A 22655-nucleotide genomic window follows, 5' to 3' on the forward strand; every position below is an offset into this window, starting at 1 on the left:
ATTGGCGTCTGTTTCTCCAGCAACTCTCCCACTTACCAAGAAGGACTTCCCAGGGCCTCCCCTAAGCCAGAGAGGCCCCTGTGGGGACTGGGGACGATCCCCTGCCCCCAGAGGGATGCAGAGGCAGCCCAGGTCGGGGCGCGCTTGGTCTCAGGTCGGGGGTGGGCTGGAGTCCAGCCCCACCACCCCTCCCTGCCTGGCACCCGTGGCTGTTCTCCTGGGTCTGGGCTGAAGCGTGAAACCAGAGCCGCAGGGGCACAGCGCTCCTTCCAAGCCCAAAGCCACACAGGGCGGGACAATGTGCCAGCAGCTGCTCCCACGGGTGCCAGTGAAGCAGCCAGGATGCTGCGCAGGGTGTTCGCGGGTGTCTCTGCTGCTCACCCTGCTCCCCAGGAGGGGAGGGAATCTGACCATCCAGGCGTTTGCTTTGGCTCTTTGGAAGAGCGAAGGGCACTGGTGTGAAGAACCAGATGAGACAGCCGGGGGGTGGGGGGGTACTCCGGGCTACCGGGTGGGACTGGTGAGAGCGGGGCACCCCCCCACTCTGGGAGGTGAACTTGGTGAACGGAACCCCATCACGGTCGTGAACCTGCAGCTACTCAGATGCCACCGCCCCACCTGCCTCCTCCAGCAGGGACAGCAGGCTGTGCTCAGCCCGAGCCCCCAAGGAGGGACAGCAGGACACGGTCCACGGCACAGGCGCCCTGCTGAAGGTGCTGGCAGCAGGGCCTGGCTCACGACAGGTGAACAGATAAGACTTAATTGAGTACGTGACAAAATGACTCCAGGGTCCTGGTCCAGAACCCTGGACTCGCCGTGCTCAGGCCCTGCTGCAGCCCAGCTCTCAGGGCACAGGTCACTGTTTCTGAAATGCAAATTAAAGTTTCAGGGTTTATAATGTTTATCCAAAACATAGATCAACACCAGTACACAGGACACTTGACTTTATTTTTCCCTTTACTGATTTTAGGCCATTTCTTCGGCTGAAATCCCCACCAGCCTATTGGCTGTTGATTCCTCTCCCAGAATTAACGGAGCCTTTGGTTCGTTTGGTGTCCAGCTCCCACCATCCCAATGGCACATTCAGAAGATGCTCCAGAGGAGGTCCCATTGTGGCTTGTCAGGTTAAGAACCTGACCAGTATCCACAAGGACATGGGTTCAATCCCATGTGGGTTAAGGATCTGGCACTGCCACAAACTGGTATAGATCACAGATGCAGCTTGGATCTGGCATGGCTGTGGCTGTGGTATAGGCTGGCAGCTGCAGCTCCAATTCGACTCCTAGCCTGGGAACTTCCATATGCTGCAGGTGCGGCCCTAAAAAGGGGGGGTGGGAAAAGAATACAACTCTGGAACATTAGCCTAAACTCCCAGAGGCGGAGATTTCTTCCCAATCATTTATAGAAAGAAAAGTTTTGGCTGCAAAGGATTTATCACAGATAATATTTACAGAATTTCACACTCAAAACTTAACGAAACTCCCATAAGGAGCATACAGATTAGCAATAGGAGATGATTTAAACAAACAAAACCCAGGACGGCTGTCTGGGCGAGCAGAGATGGGACGGAGCTGCGGGCCACACTGCTGCCCTCAGAGGCAAGGTCTTCCCAGAAGAAACGCCATTAAGGCCCAGGTGATGACTACGCCACAGACTCTGCAAGACAAGGACACGGGTCAGCAGCGTGGCCGGCGCGGCCAGGGCCCCCAGGAGCCAGGCAGGTGCCTGCGGACACAGGCCCGCGCCGCTCCCCTCCCCACTGTGGGCCCGGGTTGTTCTTTTCTTTCCGTTCTCCCAGTGCCAACAGCATGCTGTGCCCAGAGGCTAGACTGGCTGCGGGACTGGCTGCGGGACACAGCAGAAGTGGAAGGGAAAGGGAGCGCTGAGCAGCCAGGCTTTTTTCTTCATCAGCGTGGTTTTCGACAGATCTGGCTCCTAACAGCGAACCGAGATCCTGAAGGCTCCGTGAACGGCAACTCCATCTTTCCAGCTCAGGCCGAAAACCTTGGATTTAAACCTGACCCTGCTCCTGTCTGAGCCCACCTTCACCGCCGCCCTCCCCCACTCTGCCACCACGCAGTCCGAGCCACAACCGGACCGGACCCTATGAGCAGGTGACCTGGCTCTGCGACATTCCCTGCCCTCTGTGTCCTCCAGTGTCTCAACAGAGCAACAAGTCCCTGCTCTGCTAGGGCCTCTGATGACCAGCTCCCTCCAGCGTCCTCACCCCCTCTCTCTCCTCCACTGGGACCCACCGACCTCTCCAGCCTTCTCCGGCCGCATCCCCTGCTCCTTCCCTTTGGTCTCAGCTGCCCCTCCACAAACCAGGCGCCTCCCACTCGAGGGCCCCTCCCTGCCAATCCCTCTGCCGGGACACTGGCTCCCTTCCCCCAACACTGTGCCTGGCTCACTCCCCACCCCCCAATCTTCCAGCAGCAGTCCCATCTCTTTCTTTGCACCGCACCCCACCCCCACCCCGAGCCCTTTTTCCCAGGGCCACAGCACATGGAGGTTCCCAGGCTAGGGGTAGAGTCAGAGTGGCAGCTGCAGGGCCTCTGCCACAGCCCCAGCAATACTGGATCCGAGCTTCATCTGTGACCTACACCACAGCTCATGGCAATGCCGGATCCTTAACCCACTGAGCAAGGCCAGGGGTCAAACCTGCATCCTGATGGATACTAGCTGGGTTCATACTAGCTGAGCCATCATGGGGACTCCCCTGCTCGTTTCTAAAGGCTTCACTCCACGTACACACAGTTCACGTGTTAGCTGTTCGTTGCCTCCCGCTGCAATGGGAGCCCTAAGACAGCAGGGGTTTGCCTTGTTCATCCACGGAGCCCAGACCCCAGGACAGGGCCGGTTACAGCAGACGCACCATCAACCCCTGCTGGACACTTTTTTTTTTTTGGCTTTTTGCCATTTCTTGGGCCGCTGCCTCAGCATATGGAGATTCCCAAGCTAGGGGTCTAATTGGAGCTGTAGCCACTGGCCCACACCACAGCCACGCAGGATCCAAGCCTCGTCTGCAACCTACACCACAGCTCATAGCCTCACCGGATCCTTAACCCACTGAGCGAGGCCAGGGATCGAACCCGCAACCTCATGGTTCCTAGTCAGATTCGTTAACCACTGTGCCACGATGGGAACTCCAACCCCTGCTGGACACTTCTGAGCAGCGTCCAGTCACCCCCTCGTTCATGACGCCACAGCACACACTGGCCAGGGACGTGTGCGCCACCCACTCTGGACAGGGACCCCCAGGCAGTAGGAAGTGGCCTCGGTCCCAGCCACTTACTCTAACAAGCAGGTGATGTCCGGGGAGTGCCTCCAGTAGCGGTACAGGGAGACCTGCAGGGTGGGGTGGCACCTGTACTCCTTCAGGATGCTCCGGGCGCTGCAGGGAGGAGGCGCAGTCAGTGCGCAGCTACGGGACCCGCCTCAAGAGGCTGGGGGGGGGGGGGGCGGCTGTGGTCAGATGGGGCGGCCGAGATCGGGGCACCCACTCCTTAAACTTATTGGTCAAGAGCAGGAACTGGCTCCGGGTGAGTCTCCGGACGTCAAATTTGCAGAGATTCTGAAACTCGCGGTAGATTTGCTGCTCGCTGACCTCGGGCCACCTCCTGACACTGAGGATGAGGATGGGGGGGCGGATACTGGGGTGGTCCGGACCCGAGAAATTCTACGAGACAGACAGCGAGGAGAACAGGAGAGCTTTTCCCAGTTCCTGCGGATGCCTCCCTGCCCAGCATGAACACCCCGAGACCCCTGGGAAAGGCTCTGTCGGGGGCGGGGGCGGCGGGGAGGAAGGCATGAGTTCACCTGTCCTGGCAGGAAAACGCAAGGGAAACCAACGAGCTTGGTGGGGCGTGTGTGCCCTCTCAGACCCTGAGTTTGGACACGGTCAAAACCCCTGAAGATAGAGAGACCCAAGCCACGCCCGGCGGAAGCCTCCAGATACGGGGAAAGGGGAAAGTGAAGTCTACTTACGATCTTGGGGACCCCGGCTCGGATAAGGTTCACCTGGTTCACATAGGGCGCCAGCACATCGAGGTAGAGCGGGAAGGAGGGCTCAGGGATGGGGACGGCGCTACGAGGACAGGGGGCACTCAGGCACCGGGGCTCTGTGGCCCAGCCCTTGGCCACAGCAAAGGGTCCGGGGACAGGACGGAGGCGCGCTGCCTGAGAGCTCCCTCCCTCCCATGCTGGGGGCCTCATGTTGGTGGGCCTCCCGAAATGACCAGTGGGCTCTCGCGGTGGCCCAGGCCCGAGCAGAGCACCCTGGTGACAGTGTGGCAAAGCCCGCTGCTAACAGACATCAGCCAGAGGCGCAGAAGGAGGGAGAGGCCGCCGTTCAGAGCAAGGTCCAGGTTATCACACTGCATGGGACATCAGCCTTGGTCCCAGAAGGCCATCTCTCCCCCACAGCCCTGTTCCTCCACCCAGACACCACCACACCCCTGCGCACAGGCCTGGCAGCAGGCAGGCCTGGGCCGCCACGCAAGGTCTCCACACCTGCGAGGGTTCATAGGGTGCGAGGATTACAAGACACTAAGGACGCAAAGCCCAGGTCCCAGGGCACAGACAGGCTCCTCTGCTCTTAGCTGCCCCCACTGTCCCGCACACAGTCGCCAAAGGCTGGGGGGAGGGGGAGGGGGCTGGGCTTCTTACTTAGGCCACAAGCCTCACGCCAGGGTGTCATGAGCTATTTCTACGTGTTCTATCCTTTCCCAGAGTAGACAGATATAGGCAGTACCCACATCTACAGGGTACAGTCTAAAGATGTTTCTAAGCCAGCCCCAGAGAACAATCTTGACCGGCTCCTTCACCTGGCCCGCTACATCCCATTTAACACACACAGGCAGGAGTTCCCGCTGTGGCTCAGCAGTAATGAACCAACTAGTATCCATGAGGACAGGGGTTCGATCCCTGGCCTCGCTCAGTGGGTTAAGGATCCAGTGTCGCTGTGAGCTGTGGTGTAGGTCACAGACACAGCTCTGATCCTGCGTTGCTGTGGCTGTGGTGTAGGCCGGCAGCTGTAGCTCCGACTGGACCCCTAGCCTGGGAACTTCCATGTGCTGCAGGTGCGGCCTTAAGAAGACAAAAAAATTTCTATGTATGTGCAGCAAGGACAGAGCCACAGAAGGCAGAGTTCAAGTGCAGAGTTGGCACCTGCGAGCCCAGCACGGCAGGCATCCAGGATGAGGAAGCCACAAGGAAGCTCACTTGCGAGTCCCCTCGGGGTTTTAAGCAGCTTTCCCCTGGGTGCCCCACTCCCAGTCACTGCCCTTCTCCCCAGACGGACTGTGAGAACTTGAGGATGTGCCAACCTGAAGCTTTTGTCCTCCTGCCTGGCTGTGATTTACAGGACAGAAGGAAACAGAAGGGGAGTGAGGCAAGTACACGGGGGCCCTGGGGGGGGTGGCGCTGGAACCCCACCCCGCCCACCGCCGGGGCGCCTGAGGGTGACTCTCCCAAGGCCAAGCCCAGAGCGGGGCAGGGAGCAGCCCAGGGCAGAAGCCGCTTCCCTTAAACGGGTCATTTACACCAGGACACCTGTGCCCTCCCTTCTCAGGAGCCCCAGGCCCCGGCTCACGGGAGGCTCGGGCAATCCCGACCCATCAGAAGGCAGGCTGGAGGGACACTCACCCGTGAACTCTCCACAGCAGCAAGTGTGCCACTTTCAAAAGAACTGGAAGAAAGAAGCCAGAACTGGGACAGGCAGCGAGGCTCAGGCCCACTGCCTTGGCAAAATATGCAAACCCAGGCGCAGCCCACCTGGCAGTGACGAGGGCCTGGGCGGCCCAGGGACGGCGGGGGGATTATGGCAAAAGACAGGTCTCCTCTAAAAGGGCAGCGGCTCTCACCTGATCCGCAGAGGAAGGCATCGTAAGCTGCCTCGTGGGGATACTTGGTCTCCACTGAAGTGTTTTTCCAGAAGCAGGAGAGACCGTCAAGCGATTAGCGCACAGTCTGGGCAAGTCTCTTCCCCGGCCCCACGCCCACACCCACGCCAGCCCGCTGCCTTCCCCCAGGGACCCTGTACCCTTCTCCCACCTACACCCCCTGGCCCCAGGTCCTCCCCAGGTGGCAGGAGCACCCCCGGAGGGAAGCCGACGGACCACCGAGTCAAAGGGGAGCCCACGATGCTCCTTTTGTGGGAGGGGTTATACTAAAACAGCGCCCAGGAAAAGCCTCGGCTCCAGCCCCTCAGTGCCATGCCAACTGCAGGGAACACCACTCATGGGCACGTACCATACTTTTCACATCTGCTTGCGTGGATAATCACCGGCCCAGAATCCTTGGTGGGATTCAAGTCACTATTAGAGAAGAGAAACAGATAAGCAACATTCACTAAAAACAATCCCTCCTTGTTCTCCCTTCACCCTTCACCCTCTTAAGTTAACATATATAAGTGTCCTCTGTACTCAGACTCCTTTTATTTATTTTTTTTTTTTGGCTTTTTATGCTTGCACCTGTGGCACATGGAAGTTCCTGGGTCAGGGGTCAAATTGAAGCTGCAGCTGCCGGCCTACACCACAGCCACAGCCACGCCAGACCTGAGCCACAGCTCATGGCAATGCCGGGTCCTTAACTCCCTGAGCAAGGCCAGGGATCGAACCCACATCCTCATGGACACGATGTCAGGTTCTTATCCCGCTGAGCCACAACAGGAACTCGACATGGGATTCAAAAAAAAAATCAAAGCAGAAGGCAGGTCTAGACCTGGGCAGACGGGTCTTGGTAACCAGGCACAACAGGACAGATGAAAGGACTGCCATGCAAGCGGCTCTAAGCGGAGGGTTTAATCAGACACCTGTCCCCAGGCTAGGCACCCCCACCCAGTCCGGCTCCTTCTGGGCAACCCCCGCCCCCAGCACACCCCAGCAGCATGGCTGGGCTAAGGGAACAGGGACCACCCTCCCTGCAGGGAGGTCAGGAATGCGCTGAGGTGCTAGGACCATCCATTCACTCGTTTACGAGCACCTACTATGCCTGGCGCTGCTGCAGGCCCGAGAGCAAAAGCAGGGCCCAAAAGGAGATGAAAACCACTCCCACAATCAGAAGGGGATCCAAAGAATAAGACCCCGGGAGACGCCTCAGAAAACGAAATACAGAACTACCATGTGGGAGTTCCCCTTGTGGCTCAGCGGTAACAAACCCAACTAGTACCCATGAGGATATGGGTTCCATCCCTGGCCTCCTCCCTCAGTGGGTTAAGGATCTGGTGTTGCTGTGAGCTGCTGTGTAGTCTGGCAGCTGCAGCTCCACTTTGACCCCTAGCCCGGGAACGTCCATATGCCCTGGGTGCGGCCCTAAAACATAAATAATAATAATAATAATAATAAAAAGAACTACCATGTGACCCAGCAATCCCACTCCTGGGCACGTACCCAGACAAAACTTTCATTCAAAAAGACACATGCACCCATATGTTCATTGCAGCAATAGCCAAGCCATGGAACCAACCCAAATGTCCACTGACAGACGAATAGATTAAGATGTGGTATATACACACAATGGAATACTACTCGGCCATTAAAAAGGACAAAATAATGTCATGTGCAGCAACGTGGATGGAATTAGAGCTTCTCATACTAAGTGAAGGAAGTCAGAAAGAGACAGACAAATACACCATCACTTATATATGGAATCTAAAATATGGCACAAATGAACCCAGCTACAGAACAGAAACAAACTCATGGACAGAGAGAACAGAGCTGTGGTTGCCAAGGGGGAGGCGGGGGGAGTGGCATGATCTGGGAGTTTGGGGTGAGTGTCGCCTTTGGAGTGGAGAAGCAATGAGATCCTGCTTTACAGCACAGGGAACTATATCCAGTCACTTGTGATGGAGCCTGATGACAACATGACGAAACGAATATATATATATACACACACACACATATGTATGACTGGGTCGCTTTGCTGCGCAGCAGAAATTGACAGAACACTGTACATCTACAGTAAAAAACGTTTTTGAAAAGGAATAAAACCCTGGCGGACATAAAACATGTAATGAAACCAGGTCCCCTCCCCCTAAACAGGGTTTCGCAACCTCGGCACCAGGGCACGTGGGGCTGGAGAATTCTCTCTGGGCTGGGGGCCTTCCTGTGCGCTCTGGCCTCCACTCACTCGACGCCAGTGACACCCCTGAACTGTAACCACCGAGAAGAGCTCACAACGCCAGGGACGCCCTAGGAGCAAAAAGTGCCCCCACTGGCAACTCCTGCTCTGTAAGCAGGTCCAAAAACCAGCTTCCTTACCTGTTCAGGACTTCATACACTTCTGAAAGATTTGAAACCCTCGGGAAGCTCAGTTCCTAGAGTTACGGGAAACAAAATGAGAGAGGATAAGACACGTGTGGTTTGGTTTATTATCTGCCTCGGGTGTCACCAAATGACCGTGAACATGCCCTGGGAAACGCCACCTCCTGTGAAGTCCTCCCTCTCCACTCACACCGGTCCTTAGTCCCCAGTGCAGGTGTCAGGGTTCCTAGCATCCTTGGGTTTCCTGTAAGGGACCCAAGCCAGCCTAGAAAAAACCGCCACGAACACAACGCACACCACCTTCCTTCAAAGACAAGCGTCGACGGGGTCTGAGAAACGCAGGACCCCGAGGCCCCAGACCTGACCAAGGACACATGTGCAGGGCGCCCACGACTGAGGACCCGTCGGGTTGACCTCACGTCTCGTGTAAGGAGATGCATTTGTTCCTTCAGAGCAGCCCCCACGTCACCCCAGGACTCTGTTGCACGGAGCCGGGCAGCGTCACAGACACCGCCGGGGCTAGAAATGCGTGAGCTGCAGGTAAGGCCTGCGTCTCCGGGCGAGGACGCCCAAGGAAGCCAGGCCCCTCTCTCTGCGGCTCCCTTACTGCACAATTCACTGTGAGCAGCTTCAGGCTTCTTTAAAACCCTGGTCTCATTCCCCCTCCCTGTCCCTCAGTTTAATGTCTACAAGCAGGACTTCGACCAGTTGGGTGCTTTTCTTCTCCACGTTAGTGCATAACCCAAGCCACGTGGCAGATTTAGCCATGCCAGCCCTGGTCCCTCTAAGCTCGAGGAGCTGAAGGTGGCCCCGAGCTCATTTCTCTTCCCAGGTGATAACTGCGTTGTCTGGATTGACACGCCACGACCCTAATGCTCAGTAAAGACCAAATTTTTCAGGAAGGGTCCCCACCCCCAACCCTGACGCTCTTCAAACTTGGTGTGAACACTCACTAGGCATGTACCAAGCTCTAGGACAAGTCGCTCTGTGGTCCCATCAAAATATGCACATGAGCTAGACACAAATAAGTCAAAATGTGGGAGTGCAAATGAGGGAATGAAAAAAAAAATCACATATAAACTAGTAAGACTCAGAGGTGGTAGAACAGAAAAAGAACACCAAAACTGGTTGTAAAATATGAAAATGGGTTTAAGGAACTAATTTTTAAAACGATCAAGGAGTTCCCGCTGTGGCACAACAGGACTGGTGGCGTTGCTGCAGCGCCGGGATCCCCAGCCCATCACAGTGGGTTAAGGATCCAGCACTGCCGCCATCGGGGTGTAGGTCGCAACTGTGGCTTGGATCTGACCCCTGGCCTGAGAACTCCATATGCCTCAGGGTGGCCAAAAAGAAAGAAAAAAAAATTAGACATTTTTTCTTTTTTTTTTTTTGGTCTTTTTAGGGCCATACCCGCGGCATATGGAGGTTCCCAGGCTAGGGGTCCAATTGGAGTGACAGCTGCCGGCCTACACCACAGGCACAGCAACTCAGGATCCAAGCTGCATCTGCGACCTACACCACAGCTCACGGCAACACCGGATCCTCAACCCACTGAGCGAGGCCAGGAATCGAACCTGCGTCCTCATGGATACTAGTCAGATTCACCGCTGCTGCGCTACGACGGGAACTCCAAGAGGGAGAAATCTGCTGTGTAGCACAGGGAACTATATCTAGTCACTTATGGTGGGACACAATGGAGGACAATGCGAGAAAAAGAATGTATGTATGTATGTATGCATGCGTGTGACTGGGTCCCTTCGCTGTACAGTAGAAATTGACAGAACACTGTAAACCAACTACACTGGAAAAAATAAAAATCATTTTAAAAAAAACCAACAAGAGCGAGAAATCTAAGTGCTGCGGGTACAAAGACGCACTCCTTTCCCCAAAGGAATCGGACCGAGTACCTTCCAGATATCCTTCGTCACGTTCTTGGTATCAATGAGAATCGGAAATAGGTTGTGGATGTTCAGCTTAAACTCTTCGTAGCTTTCTGGAGGGAAAGATCCAGAGAGTCAGCAGTGAGTTCGCTGGGAAAATGGGAAGAATTTCTCTAAGCTGGCTTGTCACCAACACTGGCTAATAAGAGTGAAGAAAACAAAAAAACAGGAATTGAAAACATCCTTACTCCTCTTCTAGGATTCTTACATCTCAAACCAGTCTGATATCACCATTTACAACAGCAAACGCCCAATGGCCTTCCATGAAATTCAGGCTACTGTCTGCTGCCGACATGAGTTAATTAGTTTGCAAAGTTCTGGCCGATGGAAAGGATGAAGAGGTCGTATTGGAAAAGAGTGTCATTTGTAAATGTTCAGAGAAAAACCCAAGAAGTGAACATTTGCAAGTGCCCTGATAACAATTTTATCAAAATTACACCTGCATACAGTTGTGGGAGTTTTGTTGTTTATTTCTTGGCTTCACTTTCAGCAGATGGAAGTTCCCAGAACGGGAAATGCAAATAAAGAGGTTTATTGGAAAACAAACCGATCAACCCCCCTGCTATCCCTCTCCTCTCTCCTCTCCCACTTCCTGGTCCCCAAAGGCAACTACCCTCGGTCTCCCCTCATCTCTAAAGTACATGCTTAGGCTGCGAGGCCACTTCCCGGGTTGGGGCACTAACTGTGAGCCGGGGCTTCCTGGGAAGTTCCACCTCCTGCCCCTCCTCGTTGCCCAGGGGCCAGGCTGTCCCCTCCAATAACTTCCTTTCGGGCTCAGCTTTTGTTCCAGCAATTTTTTTGTTCGGCAGTTTGCTCGGGTTGTTTTGTTTTGTTTTTTTGGCTTCGCCCGTAGCCTGTGGATGTCCCCAGGCCAGGGACTGAACCCATGCCATAGCAGGAACCAGAGACACAGCAGTGACAACCCACTGAGCCACACGGGAACTCCTGTTCAGTTTTTTGGTGAGTGATTATTTTACCCTTAATTCTCTCCCAATTCTCTCAAGATGCTCAGCCTGAGGTTTGCTTTTGTTTTTTATGGCTACACCCACAGCATATGTGAGCTCCCGAGCCAGGAACTTCCATATGCAGCAGTGGCAATGCGTGTCCTTTAACCCACTATGTTGGACTAGGGATCAAACTTGAACCTCTGCAGAGCCCTCAGCTGCTGCAGTCGCGCTCTTAACCCCATGTTACGGTGGGAACTCCCAACCTGAGGTGTGTTTATCAATTCATTTCTTAGAGTAAAGCTCCTAGAACCTTCCCGCCCCTCTCAATCTAACCTAGTGTTCTCTGTACATTAGTTCACTTAATCCCCAAACAGCTCTGATACTGGTATTACCACCCCTGCTTTACAGACAAGGAAACCGAGACCAACAGGGACATTGATTTGCTGAGATCTCATGTAACAAGGGGTGGAACGACGGCTCAAGCAGGACATTTTTCTTTTTTGTCTTTTTAGGGCTGCACCCATGGCATATGGAGGTTCCCAGGCTAGGGGTCGAATCGGAGCTGTAGCTGCCGGCCTACACCACAGCCACAGCAATGCCAGATCCGAGCTGCGTCTGCGACCTACACCACAGCTCACATCAAGGCTGGATCCTTAACCGCCAAACGAGGCCAGGGATCGAACCCACAACCTCATGGTTCCTAGTCAGATGCGTTTCTGCTGCGCCACAATGGGAACTCCTCAAGCAGGACATTTGAAGGTCTGCTTTAACCTGCTACTTCATACCCCCCTGCTGTGTCCAATGGCATCAGGCATGCCAAAAGCTGGGACAGCCATAAGACCATGGCCACATGGTCATTAAAATCATGTCAGATTAATGACATAAATAAATGCTTTCGGCAAGTGAACAAAAGCCAAATAAAATCAAATACACAGTGTGGTGGAATATGTAAAAAAGCCACAACACAGGGAAAAGCACAAAGTGTTAGGATTAGCACTACAATGGACGGTACTTTGTCTTTGCAGATTTCTGATTTGCTAAGTTTTTTGGGTTTTTTTTTTGGTCTTTTTTAGGGCCGCACTTGCGGCATATGGAGGTTCCCAGGCGGGGGTGCTGAATCGGAGCTGTAGCTGCCAGCCTACACCACAGCTTTGGACAACGCCAGATCCTTAACCCACTGAGAGACGTCAGGGATGGATCGAACCTGTATCCTCATGGATGCTAGTTGGATTCGTTTCCGCTGAGCCACGACGGGAACCCCGGGAATATGCTTTCTTACAATTTGCTAGCAATGACGGGGAACGGCAGGTCTGCCCCTACCTGGGAGAGGCCTGAAGAACTTCTCGTGGAGATGCAGCAGGTCCATCATCATGTTGTGGCCCACCAGGGGCTACTTGGAGGAAACCGACAGGGCACAGAGATGCAATTTTAAAAATAAAACAGACACCACAGACTAACTGCCGTCTAAGGCCAAGGGTGAAGCTTTAGAACCCACTGCATTCTGACAACATGGCAACTCCACCCCAGGAAAGGCAGCCGACCACTTAAAGGCCAGAAAAGCAGGGAGCTGGAGGGACTCAAGGCCCTGGGCCACACTGAGAATCTCGGCTGAGGAGTGGGCGCGTGCCGTCCCCAAGCAGTTTTAGGTCACTTGGTACAGAAATGCCCACGTGCCTGAAAGGAGCAAAGAAACAGGACTATTTCATAGGATGGTCTCTCCCCAGATTAATCTATCACGACGTGGTGAAAGCGAGGGTAGAGTCATTAGGCCACTTGACAAAAAGGAAATGGCTCATCTTAAGGAAGCCTAGTTTACTGCTGAAGGACTCAATCGAATCTCCAGCCCGAAATACAAGAGAGTGGCTCAAGACCAAGCAAAGAGACCTTCCTACCTTCTGGGCTTTCACCAGCATCTGGAAAAACACAGAGAAACCCCTGGCAGAGAGGAGAATCTTCTCCTTCCAGCAGCTCTCCCGGTCACAGGAGGTGTTCTCCAGATACCAGCGATGCTGTTTGCTTACTTTCTTCACTATCACCTGAAAGGAAATGAACAGACGAGGTCGCCTCATCCTGGGTGCATGGGAACAAGGTCTAAAAAGGGGTCCTTCACCTAAAAGGGAAGGGGCTGGGCTGGGGGGGGAGCCTTTCCCAGAGGCCAGGTTCAGCCCCCAGAGCGAGGACTCACCCCCTGGTCTCTCAGCACCGTCCAGATGTTGGGCAGGGCCTTCCGCAGCACCAGCTGGACCTCGAAGGCCTGGAAGCCTGCGGCAGGGAGACAAGGCTTGTACGAGGCCACCACAGGCCCTGGCGGCCGCCCACCTCTGGCTCAGGAGGAGCTGGGGAGGCAAAGCGGCCCAGAGATGGGCAGATGCATGGCAGAAGGGCAGCTCTGAGGTGCACCCCAGCCCTCGAGGCCAAGGGACTGGGCCCCGGCACGGCGGGCTTTAGGGCAGCCTTCTCCAAGTTTCTGAGCTCAGGGCCCCTCCAACTAAGGACCCCAAGGGTCTGTGTGTGGGGGGGGGGGGTTCTAGTTCTCGATAGCCACGATGCTAGAAATCAAAACTATACCTGAAATTAAAAATCACGACTTTTTTTTTTTTTTAAACACAATGAAACCCATTATAGGAGGTGCAGTGGATTAAGAATCCAACTGCAGTGGCTCAGGTCACTGCTGTGGTGTGGGTTCGATCCCAGCCTGGCGCAGTGGGTCAAAGGATCTGGCATTAGTCACAGCTGCCGCTCAGATTCAATCCCTCGTCCCAAACTTCCATGTGCCATGAGGGCGGCCCTTTAAAAAAGTAAAATACAATAAACCCATTATACTTTTGCCCAGGATTTTGTAACATCAGGCCCTGGTTATTTGGAAAATACTGGTTTGTTGAGTTACACAGACCTTCCAGATGTTCACATATCATAAAACACCATTAAAAGACACTCGGAAATACAGCCGCTGAGCTCCTGGGAAAGCTGTCCTATGGCTTCCCCGAGGGCCTTCCCCGAGGCACTGGCGGCTCAGAGGTAGAACCCTCACCTCCCACCTGTGCCAAGGTGCCCGCTTGACCTCCTGCAGGATCATCAGTGCAAACGTGGCACGATGACAACGACAACTACAATGGTGAGTGAGAGCTGAGCGGTATCCTGACAACAGTTTCGACTTCGCAGGCCCCTTGCAAAGGGTCTCAGAGAGACCCCTGGGGTCCACAGCCCAGGCTGCAAATGGCTATTCTAGGGCAGATCCGTTGTGACTCCACATTGTACTGCGGGGGGAAATTCAGAGATTAACAAAAGGAAAATGAGAGTCCACGGGGATAAAAGGGACGGCTCTGCATGGAACTTTACTTCCTCAATCTTAATTTTTTTTTTCTTTTTTTGGCTGTGGCGTGCAGGATCTCAGTTCCCAGACCTGGGATTGTGCCCTGGTCACAGTGGTGAAAGCCCCGAGTCCTAACCTCTAAACCACCAGGGAACTCCCAACGTCCTCAGCCTTCAATTCAGAAGAGAGGCCCTTCAGCCTCCGAATTGAGGTCATGGCTCGCTGTCACCACAAGGACTTGTCTGCTGAGCTGATGCCCAGGGTCCCCCCGGAGAAGAAGGCTGTCCCCACGCCCTGGCATGCGACAATGCTCGGCTCCCAGGCCGAGGCGGGTCCCTCTGCCTACCAGTGATGCCGGGGAGGGTCATCCAGTCGCCTTCCTCTGCCAGGTCCAGCCAGCGTGTCACCTCATCAATCACCACCTTGATCTGGTCTTTATCCAGAGAACTAAAAAGGGCCACACGAGAATGGAGCGAGTTCCCTCATGGCTCAGTGGGCTAAGGATCCAGCCTTGTCACTGCTATGGGTCTGGGTTCAGCTGTGGCCGGATTCAGTTCCTGGCCTTGGGAACTTCCACATGCTGTGGACAAGGCCACAAAAAGGCAAAAAAAAAATGGAAATGCTGGGAAAGACCACAGAACCAGGAGATGATGCTCCCGTGAGAGGGGGTTCTGGGCAAGAAAATGGTCCCCAAAAGGCCATTTCTGTTCTGAGTCTTGTTGCAACAGGAAGCCAAACACTTGGCTTCTACCCTCCCATCAGCCCTCGGGAGCCCCTCCACCTCCTGCTGACAGCCTGCCAAGGGGCAGGGAGTAGGAGCTGGGGGGAGGGTAGTGGGAGCTGGGTGGGGGGGAATGGGAGCTGCGGGGGGGAGGGAATGGGAGCTAGAGAAGGGTACCCGGCGCTGGGTGGGGGGAGGGTATTGGGATCGGGGGCGGGGGGGGGGGGGAGGTACTGGCAGCTAGCCAGTCCTAAGTGGGACCAGCAGGCCCGGCTTCTCGAGTCAGCCTTCAGAGGGGAGAAAGCACCAGCTGGTGCCGGAAAGAGAAGGAAGGAACTTGGGAAGCACATCTCCTGTGTTAGAAACATGAGAACACGATGTTAGGTTAAGGAAAGACTTTTCTCCGACATTTGGAAATAATGGAAGATTAAAAATCCAAGTTGTTTTTCCCTTCCAAAAAAAAAAAAACAATTTTTTGGCCTCCCCCAAGGCCTGAAGAAGTTCCCGGGCCAGGGATTGAATCTGCAGTGACAACACTGGATCCTTAACTGCTAGGCCACTAGGCAACTCCCCGCAAAGGTATTTTTGTATAAAATCATGAATGAGGATTACAAACTCCAACATGACATAAAACAATGATCTGGGAGTTCCCATCGTGGCGCAGTGGTTAATGAATCCGACTAGGAACCATGAGGTTGCGGGTTCGGTCCCTGCCCTTACTCAGTGGGTTAAGGATCCGGCGTTGCCGTGAGCTGTGGTGTAGGTTGCAGACGTGGCTCGGATCCAGCGTTGCTGTGGCTCTGGCGTGGGCCGGTGGCTACAGCTCCGATTCGACCCCTAGCCTGGGAACCTCCATATGCCGTGGGAGCAGCCCAAGAAATAGCAAAAAGACCAAAAAAAAAAAAAAATGATCTGGGCCAGAGAAACATCCCAGAGTTAAAGCTGAAAGAGCTTAAAAGACTGGTTCAAAACCACGCAACTAGCAGACAGAAGGACCTGCCTGGGCCCTGGGCAGCCTGTTCCTCCTCGGGAGCAGGACTGGTTTCAAGTATGACAGCTGGCCCTGGGGGGCCCGGGGGAAGAGGGCAGAGACCCTGCCCTCGGGAAGGCAATGGGACCAAGCACGCGGGCAACATGCCCAAGCCAGGCACGTGACCACAGAGTCAAGGTTCCCCAGGATTTACCCTGAAAAGTCCCTAAGATCACACGGAAAACCCACGTAACACCACACAGCAAGTCCACCAGAGCCGTCTCCCCTCCTGCTTCTCCGGCTGCTCAAGAAAGAGTCAGTTCTTCTCCGCCTCCACTTTTAAACACTAAGCTCACACTCTGTGCAGCGAGAGGCCGCTCCTCTGAGGTCTGGGGATGGGATGGCCGGTACTTCAGGCCGCTGGGCTGTGTATGGCTGAGCACAGGCCAGGGAAGCCATCCCAGCTGAAGGTGAGGGTACGACATCACCACATGCTGGTGACAGCACGTCTACCCCCAAGACAGCCAGAAATAGACCAGAAACAGAGAAGCCGAAGGGCCCTGGAGGAGCAGGCTTTACCTGCGGACTCTCCAGTTCCCGGTCAGGAGGTTGTGTCTGATCTTCTTCTCCTGCTCCTCGTTCATATACGGGATTCCATTTTTGAGAAACTAAAAGACAGGAAGAGGCGAGGAAACCAGTCACAGGCATCCTTGGTGCCAGCAGCCGAGGGGAAAGGAAGAAAGGGGACAGGAAAGGCACTCCGACCAGGGGGACCGGATGGCCGTCACCCCCCATCCCACCCCGTCCTCCGACCCCACACCTTGTTATAGTCGAAGCCATACTGATTCAAAAACTGAACGCTCGAGGCCTGAAAAGAGAATTCCGAATCCAAAATCCCAAATGTTGTAGGGAAGAGAAAGAAGTTACACGAATGGGCGACATACCTAGAAAAAAAGAAATCAGGAAACACAAGGAGAAAAAGGCAAAACTGTTTTTGAAACTCTGGCTCACAAAGCGGGCTCCTCCCTCCACTTGAGAACTACACTGGGCCCTGGTACAACTCGGGGCGCTCCAAATCCACCTACATTTTACAGACGGCCCTGGGTCTGTACCCGGGGCCTCTGCGGCCCAGTTTCTGTGCATCCGGGACTTAAGCAACTGCAGATGGCATAGCACTATCGTGTGTATTTACTGCAAACAACCGGAGTGTAGTGGACCCGAGCGGCTCAAACCTGGTGCTGTTCAAGGGTCCACTGTAATTAAATTGCAGCAATGTTTCAAGCACTGCGAGCGCCACTGGGGACCAAGAAAAAAACAGGCAGACATCCTGGCCTTGGGGAAGAGAGGCTGGCCCCCGGCTGAGACCAGCTGGGGGGGGAGGGTCACTGCCATTCAGCATCTTCCCGACTGTGGTGCTCGGAGCCACGTCACCCTCATCACAGCCCTGTGTGGACTGCAATCCTGAAGGCGCATATGCAGGAGACAAGGAAAGCCGCAAAGGAGCAGCCAAGGTACAGGCCCCACAAATGGTGCTGCTGTCAGAGACGTGGAGGACCAGCTGGATCTGCAGGGGAGGTGGCTGGAAGGGCACAGAGCAGAGACTACGGAGCGCCCAGGGCCAAGAGGGTCAGATCTTGAAGCAGAATTTGGGGGCGGGAAGAGGCGGAGAAGAAAAACGGCGAGGGTCACGTGTTTTGCCGAAGGTCTTTAATACATACTTGTTTGACTCGCCTTCAATACTGGAAAACACAGACAGCCCTGGAAAAACCATGGTAGAGAGAATGAATACCAAAGCAAAGCTACCAGACGCGAACCACAAAAAACACTTTGGGGGAGTTCCCGTCGTGGCGCAGCAGAAACGAATTCAACTAGGAACCATGAGGTTGCGGGTTCGATCCCTGGCCTCACTCAGTGGGTTAAGGATCCGGCATTGGCGTGAGCTGTGGTGTAGGTCACAGACACAGCTCCAATCTGTCGTGGCTGTGGCTGCAGCATAGGCAGGTAGCTGTAGCTCTGATTCAACCCCTAGCCTAGGAACCTACATATGCCGTGGGTGTGGCCCTAAAAAGACAAAAAAAAATTTTTTTGAACGGTGCTTGCACCCAAAGATACAGTGATAGGCTTTAGGTTAACTTAAAAAAAAAAAAAAGGAAAGGGTGAAACTGAGAACTGTCAAACTGTAATTCACATTGAAATTACTAAAATGTAAGTGTGAGTGCTTGTTCAACAACAGACAAACCAAACACAGAATTTTTGTTTGTTTTGCTTTTTTCTTTTGGCCACCCCAGAGCACATGGAGTTCCTTGGCCAGGGATCAGATCCCAGCCACAGGTGCAACCTATGCCACAGCTGTGGCAATGCCAGGATCCTTAACACACTGTGCCAGGCTGTGGATGGAACCTGTGTCTCAGGGCTGCAGAGATGCCAATCCCGCTGTGTCACAGCAGGAACTTCCAAAAGCAGGCTCTCAAGCTGACATTTTTAGCTTTAAAACTAATTAAGAGGAAACACTACAAACCATGAAGATTTATACACTTAATTTTGCTTTGAAAAGTCTGTATTGCTAAAAAGACCACAGGCAAAGTGAAAAAGACTTTGAAGGAGGAGGAACAAAATAGGAACAGATCTAAGCGCTGTTTCCCATACTTTTAAAGGGAGTCTCACAATTAAGAAAAACCATCACAACAGAAAAATAGCAAGGACAATAGAGAGCACACACGCACAGGTGTTCACACAGGTGTTCAGCATTCATAAAAAAGCAAGGATCAGTAAGATAGCTCGTGACCTGTTTTTGTAAATAAAGTTTTATTGAAATACAGCCATGCTCATTCATTTATGTATTAACTACAGCTGATTTCCCATTAACACGGGCAGAACTGAGTTGTAACAGAGACCATATGGCCTGCAAAACCTAAAATATTCAGTCTAGCCCTTAACAGAAAAGCCTGCTGATCCTGTATATAAATGTAAATTGGGATAACAACTTTAGATCACATTACCTCTGCTGGGTGGGCAAAAAAACAGTAAAACTGATAATACCCAGTAAGGAAAACAGGCACATTCACTGTTAGTGGCAAGTCACTATAAACTTCCCAGACAGTTGGTAGGAAGAGCAAGAGCTTGGCAACAAATCAATACTTTTTTTTTTTCTTCTTTTTAGGGCCACACCTGTGGCATATGAATGTCCCCAGGCTAGGGGTCAAATCGGAGCTGCAGCTGCTGGCCTACACCACAACCTGATTGGAGCTACATCCACGACCCTCACGGCAGCTCGAGCCAACACTGGATCCTTAACCCACTGAACAAGGCCAGGGATCAAACCCACATCCTCACGGATTACAACGGGAACTCCAACAAATCAATACTTTAATGCACATACTCCACTGCTACAAGTACACCAAACACATAATCACAAATGTGCAGTCATATCTATAAAAACCAAGACAGTCCAGGGAACCTTGCTTCACCACACACAAATGGTAAGGAAGGTATGCATTGTTAGCAACCCAAGTCAAAAGATACATTCACTTGGGAGAGCTGTGCAACTGTTACAAATGGGCAAGAGAGCTTCTGATGCCCAGAGAGAAAGATCGCTAAACCCCATTAGTGAAGATGTAGCACGTGCTTATAGTATGATCTTACGTTTTCTTATAGGATGACCTTACGTTTTCTTTAAACAAAAATCACACACATTTTTGCCCTGAAAAATGGTACAAGCTCCTTCATGGTGACTTGGGCATGGAGCTCAAGTTTTTGCAGTGTTAGGTCTCACAGGCATAAAGGCATGACACAGCCGAAAAAACAATGAGCATGTAAAGTGACAGCCATTATCTTAGAAAGTCGTCAAAGCTGTTTGCTAAGACAGGAAACACAAGTGAAATGCAAAGACAACACAGATCTCCTTTGGTAACATACAACAAACAGCTGAGGATTAAACTCACCAATCTGACAGATTGTGAACTGCTGAACACTCTGGCGGGTCTTTAGATACCATTCCGATGGCAAGTCAAAAAGACTGTGAAAGAACAGACATCTCATTGCACAGCAAGGAGAGAGCATCAGGCACCAGGGCCGCCACGCTGGATAGGCGCCTCTCGACCGGGCGCAGCCTTTTCCTGTTACAACTAGGGAATACTGCCACGTTTCATGGACAAGGGCCGGGTCCCCACACCCCTACACAAAATGTCTTGCCTGCCCAATGCCATCAGGGAGCTCTGCTGAGAACTACTGCTGGCAGCCAGCTTGTCATCCCCCAGGGCACAGAAGCAAACCTCTCCACTCAGGTCTAATGCAGCGTCAGCCTTACCTGATCTGCTGGGGCCCAGACAGGTTAGAACGAAGGCCCGTGAACTCTATGTCCAGACCTGCAGGGGAGGCAAAAAAGGTAGAGTCCCCAGGCGCCCACCGTGGCCACGGCTCTTCACGTTGTCAATGCTGCAGGTGGCAAAAGTACTGGCTCACCTTTGCCTGCTCAGGAGGCCAGGTGAGGTCAAGAAGGAAAAACAGAGGAAGCCAAACAAAGCCAGGCCACCTGGTGCCACCTGAACCACTCTGGGACCAAGGGTGTAACTGCCACCTAGCATCCCAACGCCCAGGTCCAGAAGGAAACCCGGTCCTTCAGAGGGGCCCTGTTCCAGCCTCCTGCGGCCTGGCCACCACCCGGCTGGGCCTCGCCTCTCCACCCTGCCCCCCCGGAGCCACACCCACCGCAGGCTTGGCGGCCGGGGTGGGGGGGGTCCCACGACACGGCCTGGAATCCCAGCGCCTTACCCACGAAGTCCGCGCCCAGGACGAGCTCCTGCAGCAGAGGGAGGCTCTGCTCGAACTCGTCGGCGCCTATGTCCATGGCCACACAGCTCGGCCGAGGGCACCCAGTGGGCCACGTGCGGCCACGCGCTTCCGCCGCGCCGCCGCCTTAAAGGGCTCGCTTCCGCCCCCGCGCGCCCACACCTGCCCCCCCGGGGCCTCTGCCTGGCGGCGGCGGGCTGCACTGGTCACCTGCCCACCTCCAGGTGTTTGACCTTACACTCCGCCCACCAGGGTGAAGGGCAGCCTAGACCACGCCTTGCTCCGTGGCAGGGTCTCTGCAATGTCAGTGTCATTTACATAGACCGCTGCTGTTAAGAGCAGCATGGCAGGAAAAAGCAGAGCTTGAAAGAGTAAAATCAGAAAGCGGGTACTGCAGCTACCGCGGGGGGAGAGGGACCACTTCTTGCCTGTTTCTAAATCAGCTCTTCTTCCCACTGCGCCGCCGTCACTGCCAACTTTCGCCTGTCCCCACCCCTCCCCGTCTTTTCCCTACGTCATCGCATCATTACTGCCTTGTATCAAACTCACTACACAAAGCCTCAAAAACTGCCCATCGAGCTGAAGGAATCCTTGGTGCAGAGATGGTGTAGGTCATACTCCTTGCAGAAAAAATCCCCACCCAGAGCATGACTCGTAAGAACCCTGTTTTTGTCACTGTCAGTTTCCAAAGCCACACCCTGGTCTCCGTCTTTCACTTCCTCCCTTGAATTTCACACTTGTTAGAGCAGCCTTCTAGGCCTGGGGTCTTCAAAGTGAGCTGCTCCCATCTTTAAAGTGAGGGAGGAAAATACTAGCACTATAACATATGCAACATATGCTTGCAAATGGCTCTTCACAGGTTGGTCAAAAGGGGACTACGAAGTCATTGCATTCCGAAGGCCTCTCAGAATCAATCATGCTTTTTAAGTGTTGGTGCACATAACTTGTTGAGGGCATTCCACAAACGAACCCCACTAGTACCCATGAGGATGCAAGTTCGATCCCTGGCTTCACTCAGTGGGTTAAGGACCTGGTCATGTCACTGCTGTGGCTGGGATTGCTGCTGTGGCTCAAGTTCAATCCCTGGTCCTGAAACCTCCACATGCCTCAGGTGGGGCCAAAACAATAAAATAACATACTAAATACTCAAATTGACAATAGCAGAGTTCCCATTGTGGCTCAGCAGAAACGAATCTGACCAGTATCCCTGAGGATGTGGGTTTGATCCCTGGCCCTGTTTAGTGGGGTAAGCATCCTGCATTGCCGTGAGCTGTGGTGTAGATCACAGATGCAGCTCGGACCCTGTGTTGCTGTGGCTCTGGCGTAGGCTGGCGGCTACAGCTCCGATTGGGCCCCTAACCTGGGGACCTCCCTATGCCATGAGTGCAGCCCTAAAGAGACAAAGACACTAAATAAATAAATAAATAAAATATGGGGGATTGCTCGAGAAGTCACCTTAACTGCTTACTAGTTCTTCCTCTTCACGTTTGTCTTCAACAGCCAAAATCAGTTAGCCACCACCTTGCTGTAAGCACTCATTTATGACAGCTGCCGTGGTTCCACCCACCCCACTCCAATTTCCTATCAACTTGAAGACACTTCCAGCTGCACCTCTTGGCACACTGACACTTCTCAGTGAACTCCGCATACACTAACCCTTTCTTTTCCTCACTTTTCCACACTGCTGACCTTTCTCCTTTCAAATCTGGTTC

At 53.5% G+C, this 22655-nt stretch overlaps 1 protein-coding gene across 3 annotated transcripts; it reads right to left on the minus strand.

Moving 5' to 3' along the window:
• Positions 1–1282: 1282 nt before the first annotated feature.
• On the minus strand, positions 1283–21082 carry PNLDC1 (PARN like ribonuclease domain containing exonuclease 1). Of its 3 annotated transcripts, XM_047769804.1 has the most exons (19): positions 20926–21082; positions 20462–20519; positions 20097–20170; positions 17874–17913; positions 16976–17099; positions 16735–16823; positions 14811–14911; positions 13337–13413; positions 13044–13187; positions 12472–12541; positions 10172–10257; positions 8262–8317; positions 6253–6317; positions 5865–5918; positions 5647–5689; positions 3988–4087; positions 3504–3679; positions 3296–3394; positions 1283–1656 (listed from the first exon to the last, which is right to left on the minus strand). In XM_047769804.1, exons 1-19 carry the CDS (start codon positions 20999–21001, stop codon positions 1593–1595), a joined length of 1596 nt encoding a protein of 531 aa, XP_047625760.1. In that variant the 5' UTR covers positions 21002–21082; the 3' UTR covers positions 1283–1592. The 3 variants fall into 3 exon arrangements, with proteins under 3 accessions (XP_047625760.1, XP_047625758.1, XP_047625759.1); XM_047769802.1 differs by lacking the exon at positions 1283–1656 and having other exon boundaries at positions 3323–3394; positions 3504–4087; XM_047769803.1 differs by lacking the exons at positions 1283–1656; positions 3296–3394; positions 5865–5918 and having other exon boundaries at positions 3504–4087.
• Between the last annotated feature and the right edge of the window lie 1573 nt (positions 21083–22655).

Source organism: Phacochoerus africanus, chromosome 2 (genome assembly GCF_016906955.1).
Source record: "Phacochoerus africanus isolate WHEZ1 chromosome 2, ROS_Pafr_v1, whole genome shotgun sequence".
NCBI lineage: Eukaryota > Metazoa > Chordata > Mammalia > Artiodactyla > Suidae > Phacochoerus > Phacochoerus africanus.

Excerpts from the sequence above, each read along its gene's own strand:
- PNLDC1 (XM_047769802.1), bottom strand. The coding sequence starts at position 21,001 with ATGGACATAGGCGCCGACGAGTTCGAGCAGAGCCTCCCTCTGCTGCAG. Across the intron at positions 20,520-20,925 it reads CCTGGGCGCGGACTTCGTGG|GTCTGGACATAGAGTTCACG; the intron begins GTAAGGCGCTGG and ends CCTCCCCTGCAG. Across the intron at positions 17,914-20,096 it reads GTTCACAATCTGTCAGATTG|GGCTGTCTGTGTTTTCCAGT; the intron begins GTGAGTTTAATC and ends TGGTTTTTCCAG.